Here is a 7,368-nt window from a genome sequence, read left to right as displayed (position 1 = left end):
CATTAGATGTATAATGAGTGGTGAACAATCTGCACATTCAACCAAGTACGAGAAGCTCGTTATCAGTGATATGTGACCCTGAATGAGGAATTAAATAGTGCAATAAATTAAAAGAAGACAGAGATAAATCAAAGGCGGAAGTTAAACTAATTTGTGTTTTTAAACAGAAGTATATCGAGTTTGACAATACATGCATTATCATTATTTGGATTATGCTTGGGGTTTCGGTAGTATGAATAATGGCATAATTGTGTTGTCGTTCGTGTTATTATCTAGTGCAGACGCCACGCTGTGATGATAACAACGCCCAAGATTTGCTAATAGTCTTGAATCGATGGACTTCGGTGACACATATATTTCAAACGTTCAAACTAATTTTACTCAGGTTACTCAAAATTTCCTAACAAAACTCAAAGAAAAAAGAACGAAAGTTTAATGCAAGATACCTGCAAGGTTAACGGGGAAAGTCAGTTAAACACACATTGACGAAGATAAAGAAATAGAAGAGTAGACATAAAACATGGGAAAGCTTACAAACACGAATACATGGTCGTTCTACGCTTCTGGAGCACTTCTGTTCACACTTTCCGGTGGATTTCTCGTCCTCGTCGGATTTGTAATGCCCTATTGGATTGCATTCGACCATTCACCATGTCCTGGCAGTTCATACAATGTGACCGTGTACGTTAGCGTCTGGTACGGCATGGTTTGCGATATGGACAACCCGACGTACTGCCGGATGAAGGGTATTCGGCCACAGACCAGTTACAACTTTAATTTCAGCCAGCTAGCTGGGTGTAATGCGGAAGAGCTTTCTGTTAGATTGGCTTATGGATTAGGTAAGCACAGGCTATATTTAGATTTACAAATAATTTTTATCATTTTTCCCATTTACAAAATGCAAAGGTGTAAATGGAATTCTAAATAGATTTAAAAAAATACATTTTATTGTGGTGGATAATTAATTACAAACAAAAATATACCATATATGTCAAAGACATATTTAACAAATAAATTAATCGATGAAGCAGATAAATAGGCAAAACTAACAATTATTTGAATCTCGATACTAATAAATTTATTGTATTTGTTATCTTGTTTACTTCCTGTAAACAAATGAATGTGCTAAAAAGCTAAACAGCTTGTATGGTAGCATAGATATATATTCTTAAACGGTGTCAAGGTGGCTACGGATTATGGACGGCCGTGCAGATTGTTACGTCAGTCGGCCTCGTTCTGATATTCGTGGCCTCAATTATGGTAGAGGCTTGGAGATGCGGAGGGTATCGTAACAGAGGATTTGTCGCTGCAATGTCTAGTTTCCTCATCCTTGGAGGTAACATTCCTCATAATGTGTATCCTTTTCTAAAACAAAAAATGTTTTAAGAGGATCCATATTAAGGGTCTTTTATCTGCGTATCTATAGTTTCACTATTCTTAGATTCATGATTTTGTATTACTTGCAAGCCAGTGTTTGTATGTAATTTAGCGGAAAGAAAAATGAAGCAAATATCCAAATCAAAAATCTCATGTCTAATTTTTACTTAAATACAATTGGGATAAAAAAAACATAATTGGACTTACCTTATGCCGTTTACAGAGATTAAACAAAATTAAAACTGCGATTAGATTCCTCTTATAACCATCATCTCATTTCGAACAAACCATGAATATTATATGTAAGGGAAAGGTCGCCAATCCACGCGTGTTTGAGATCGACACTTGCATGTAGCTAAATGACATTCTTTAGAAGTACAAACAGACAAACTGCTGCGTCTATTTTACGCATTTATATCTTTCTTTACTGGTTTGTATTCAGGATTTGCCGTCCTTGCGATGGTGTTACTAGTTATAATAGGCCTTGTTCAATGCTTCGGCGTACCGAAGATATTTGAAAGGGTGCCCCGAACGTTTGTGTGGTCCGTTCTTACTTCCGGTATTGGTGCCCTTCTGGCGCTCGCGGGAGGCTGCCTAGCGACGGTTGAAGTCCGCAAATGGGAAGAATTTAGTGAAAAATATCACCCAAATGATGCTAAAGACGGTCCAATGGAAACCGCACAAGGAACGTCTTCGGGGCAAACCAACAACCCTTACAGTATTGAGGAATCCAGCACTGCTGTTCAAATAGATTCCCGTCCATCTTCTAGTGGTACCGATGACAAGGATAGTATTCGAAAACGGGGGCAGGTCAATAAAGGTTATGAAAGTGTTACTAGAAAAAATAAAGAGGAACATCCCTATGCAGTGCCTATGAAGAACGATGACAAGGATAGTATTCGAAAAAGAGGGCAGGTCAATAAAGGTTATGAAAGTGTAACTAGAAAAAATAGCGAAGAACATCCCTATGTAGTGCCTGTGAAGAAAAGCAATCGACGGGCGGAGCAACGAAATGACCATATTCACACTACTGACCTGTAACCTATGTGTTGGATTGGTTGTAAATGATTTACAATTATGAAATGCCTCTCATTCTTTTTATGACATAAAACAACAATTAAAAATACGAAAACTACATGTACACAAGGAAGTTAAGATTAGCCCCTGCTAAATAACATGTATACCTGTCTGGTGCTGGTTGTAAAAACACTACAATGTAATAGTTTTCTTTTAACCTATTTGTAATCATGGCAGAAAGCATTTTGTAAACCAAAATATATGTATGTTTATTGGACCATGCTTAGTTTTGTTTTACAATTTAGATTGGTTTAAAAAGGTTGTGTGTGTTTTTTAGTTACCACTGCAAAAGTATAAAAAAAACTTACACATTAAATTTGTTATGCAAGTGATGCAATCGGATACATGTATAATGTCAATATATTTCATATTGTTATGTTCATGTTGTGAAAGTAATAAAATTTATAAAATTAACTACATTTTCTTTTAAATAATGTGCATTGCATCACAAGTTTGTCATAAAATAGTATTTGGTCTAACAATTGTTTTCTTAATTTTGGTTCGCAAATGTCTAGAATATGTTCCATGAAACAACTTTTTTCCTGATAAAAACAATACTGTATTTGCGAATATTTGCACTAAGCAATAGCTTAAGTCGTTGTAAACTACCATGTGCATCAAATTATTATTGGAAATACGCAATTATATTGTATATTGAAATAAACAACTGTATCTTACGGCCGATTTAAAGTAACATTACTACTCAAAATCCACGAAAATTTCGAACAATATTTCGTAAAATAAAGCTAAACAATTAAAAATCATTGTTCCTTATGGCAATTGCCGAAATTTCAACACCAGATGTAGTCTGGTAAAATAGATGTTTGTGAATACAAAATGCTCGTTTTTATTATGGTTTTAACATGGTACCATTTTGGGGTTCGTGTGTCGTATGAATAAATATATTCGCAGGAAATTAGCATGGAATTTATTGTGGTCACAAATAAATAAAAACGAGCATTTTGTATCCACAAAAATCTATGTAATCATACCACATCTAGCGTTGAAATTGTGGCTATTGCTATAAGGAACACTGATTGTTTAGGTGTAAACTTTATTTTACGAAATACTTTTCGAAATGTTCGTTGATTTTGAGCGTTATAGAGACTTTAAGGGTATGGGTTAAGTGTTAACAGATATTTGTATACGTTATCTACATACATTTATTAAACTGACTGTGTGTTATTGGCAAACTGTACGTTCATTATGCTTTTTGTTTTTCAAAATAACACAGTAATGTATGAAAGTATTGAACATTTGTTAAATACTTGTTTAAGGAAAACAATGTATGACAGCCCAAAACAAAAAACGTTCGACCAGAATTGTGCAGAAGTAATAATAGTACAAGGTAGACCAGTTTTGTATACTCCATTGTACGAATTCACGAGGTTCGTGTTATTGTTAGAGATAAAAGGCTGAATTATACTATGGCTGTCACGATAGGCAATTCAGTCCTACCAAGTTACTCCCAGAACGGCTAGATTTTAGCCATCGCTTATCAGCAGAACTAATCAGTGTTAACTGTTCTGTGGTCATAAAGCATACTCCCCTGTCAGGCTGACCACAGCCTGCTTGGCGAAAATAAATAAACCCAGCTGTTATATCTGGCCAGATCTAAATCTGCTGCACATGTTTCAGAGGGTTATCGACCAGTGTAATTAGCATTTGTGCCAAATATTAATTGCCAAAAAAAATAAAAATAAATGGATATGTATAAAACGGGTAAGCTTGAAATGTGTTAGTAAAATAATTTTATGTTCACCTTTGTTAGATTTTAAATTTGACATGTAACAAGAACCGAACATGTATTATGAAATGATTGAAATTAAAACTAATAGAACTTATATGATTTTAAAAGATAGTTTTCTTTACTCTTTCAGAATCTTTTTTTGCTGAGAAGGGACCTCCTTTGAACGGAACATACTATAGCAGCGGAAAGTGTCGTCCCTGATTAGCCTATGCGGAGTGCAATGCTGATCTGGGACGACACTTAAACCAAATGCATTAAACCCCGTTTTCCCAGAGTGCGGCTCAGATGAAATTAAAGAGCGTTTTGATATTTAACCACATTCTCTTGGGTCGAGGATAGGAATACACTGAAGCTTTTCAAATCAACTTAATATAAACTAGAAATGGCGCGGCAGATGCCGACGCGTATCCCCACACCGCCCGTGTTGAAAAAAGAGATGTTCAGTATAAAAGTGACGTCACGCCAATTGGTGAATAAATGAAGAATTTATGTTAAAACAAAATTTTGGGCCCCATCCCAATCCCAATTCTCCTCCATCTCTTCCTACACTTTTAGCACTAGAACCTTGAAACTTACACACATGGTAGCTATGAGCATATGTGCGACGGTGCACTATTTAGAATTTTGATCTGACCCCTGGGTCAAAAGTTTTTATCATGTGCGTCGCATGTTGTAAGTAAACCGAGTTTTTTTTTACCCATTTTACCCATTAATTTAACCAAAACGTTTGACCCAGGGGTCAGATCAAAATTTCGTCACCGTCACCGTCGCACATATGCTCATAATTACCAAGTTTCATTGTTCTAGTGCTAATAGTGTAGGAGAAAATATGGTCCGATCAAAAATAAGGCGGAGATCAATACAATATCCCCACGCGTTTAAAACGTGGGGATTATTAAACATTCATAAATTACTTGTTAATATTTCATTTAAAAAACTTCATGCATGGCTTAAACTCCGAATTAATAAAAATCCGAGATAAAAAGCGAATTCACGCGGAGCTTTAGGGTAGACAAAAACGAGTTGAAATGAAATGAATAAACCGAAAAAGAGAATCTGGATTGATCTATGGCAACCAGAACTGATGTTCAGGTCCCGCTGCGAATTTAATAAACCTTAAGTGTTTAAAATATTAATAAATTCATTTTCGCGTTTTGATTACCAAAGATTGACGAAGCAAGACGTATACATTCAGACAAGGACGTGTGTTTTCAGTCCAAAGGAGTGTTTACTTAGCTTGCGGTTTGGAATTTGCATAATTAACAATAAACGTTGTTCGAGTTTGTCGATATTTAGCTTTCTTTTACATTATGGTCGGTTGAAGATGAAACCAGTTGGAAACTCTGGGGGTGCGCATTTTCTTCCATTCATCCCTTCGTCCATCCCATTTCGTAATCACAGTGAAAAAAATTCAATTCAGATTTTGTAAATTACTTTGCGGCATTATTCAGCATCATAAGCGGATGTGTCATTCACACTCTAAGGCCAAGGTCACACTTAGAGGGAAAAGATCGAATTTGTAATCTCTTGCTTATGATTGCTCAATGGCCGTGTCATTAGAGTCGCGTTCTGAGAAAACTGGGCATAATGCTTGTGCGTAAATTGTCATCCCAGATTAGCCTGTGCAGTCCGCACAGGCTAATCAGGGACGACACTTTCCGCTTTTATGGAATTTTTCGTTTAAATGGTGTCTCTTCTTGGTGAAAATCCAGTTTTGGCGGAAAGTGTCGTCCCGGATTAGCCTGTGCGGATATCATAGGCTTATCTGGGATGACACTTTTTTACGCACAGGCATTATGACCAGTTTTCTCAGAACGGAACTCATTATAGGAAAAGGTTCGAGATTTATTTGAAGAAAGGAATATTCATAATAATGAGACAATGCGACGTGTGAAGTCCGTACTTCCTATGTCATATTCCTGTACATAGGTATATTGTTGTCCTGCCATTTCAGAAGATTGAAGGGATGAAATAACTTGGCGGAAATTTAAAAGACATGAAGATATCTGTAAATATCACTTGAAACTGGTCTGCTGATTGAAATGCTCCATTTACTGTCTATTAAGGCATGATTACGAAAAGTAAATTTATTGAACACCTATCCAAAAAGGACATACGAAATACTTAAACGTGCATGCACACACTTTCACCGAGGCATTTTCGAAACCTAGGCAACATGTCGAGTCCATTGTCAATACTACCTCTAATAATTTGAGTCGCGTTCTGAGAAAACTGGACAAAATGCATGTGCGTAAAGTGTCGTCCCAGATTAACCTGTGCACTCCGCACATGCTAATCATGGACGACACTTTCTGCCTCAATTGGATTTTTGCTAAGAAGAGACTTCATTTATACGAAAAATGTCAAAAAACCGGAAAGTGTCGTCCCTGATTAGCCCGTGCGGACTTCAAATTGAAAAATGTATAGCACACCATCTCCACGTGGTTAATACTGCTGGGAAATGATTTTAAATCTTACAAATTAACCTGCTATTTTATATACGGACACATTTAAAACACTTATAAGTTATATGGACGTTTAGAAACGTATTCAACAAACGTGTTATCTTTTTTTCAAATATCGATCCGAATGTCGAAATTGCGAATCATGAATCTCTCTGAGTGATGCAGTTTTTTTAATACACTCCAATATGTGACTGGCTGACCCCTGATGATTGACCGAGTGCCTGGTTGTAGACCAATTATATATACTGCACCTGGTCATATGATACAGCGACGATCTCGCGGTTATACATTAAGTATGATGTATCGTATCCAGAAATATTAATTTAAATCATTGCGACCATAATTATGGCCGTTCGCTGTCTTACACCAACCCGTGCATAGCTACGATAACAATCTAATAACAAGTGAAAGTACAACTCCCCAACCTTCCCCTTTAAAACTTCTCATTTACAGTGTTTTTCGCAAAACATGATCCAAAGATTAAAAAATTGCCTCCAAAAGCAGAAACAAAATAATATAATTTGCAACAGATACAAAAGCAACGCGACTCAAACAGCCAAAAGCCCGTCATCAAGCTATAGTAGCAATTTCTAATAGTATTAACAAGTATTTAATGAACTACCAAATTATCAGTTTGCATTTATTTTAAATAGGCAGTAATGCAATTTTTGAAGCTAATGACGACCATATTTCCTCAAA

The 7,368-nt window shown here is 36.1% G+C and overlaps 1 protein-coding gene across 1 annotated transcript; it reads left to right on the top strand.

Annotated features, from left to right (window-relative positions):
- On the top strand, nt 1-4,298 carry LOC127867426 (uncharacterized). The gene is made up of 3 exons (XM_052408573.1): nt 1-839; nt 1,184-1,336; nt 1,820-4,298. Exons 1-3 carry the CDS (start codon nt 521-523, stop codon nt 2,416-2,418), a joined length of 1,071 nt encoding a protein of 356 aa, XP_052264533.1. The 5' UTR covers nt 1-520; the 3' UTR covers nt 2,419-4,298.
- Nucleotides 4,299-7,368: the final 3,070 nt, after the last annotated feature.

This window comes from Dreissena polymorpha, chromosome 2 (genome assembly GCF_020536995.1).
Source record: "Dreissena polymorpha isolate Duluth1 chromosome 2, UMN_Dpol_1.0, whole genome shotgun sequence".
Lineage (NCBI taxonomy): Eukaryota > Metazoa > Mollusca > Bivalvia > Myida > Dreissenidae > Dreissena > Dreissena polymorpha.
This window is presented reverse-complemented; position numbering and strand designations above follow the sequence as displayed.

What these genes read in the sequence shown, in the direction of transcription:
- LOC127867426 (XM_052408573.1), top strand. Translation starts at nt 521, where the DNA reads ATGGGAAAGCTTACAAACACGAATACATGGTCGTTCTACGCTTCTGGA. An exon ending in TAGATTGGCTTATGGATTAG is followed by an intron (nt 840 to 1,183) that starts GTAAGCACAGGC and finishes AACGGTGTCAAG; the next exon opens with GTGGCTACGGATTATGGACG. An exon ending in TAGTTTCCTCATCCTTGGAG is followed by an intron (nt 1,337 to 1,819) that starts GTAACATTCCTC and finishes GTTTGTATTCAG; the next exon opens with GATTTGCCGTCCTTGCGATG.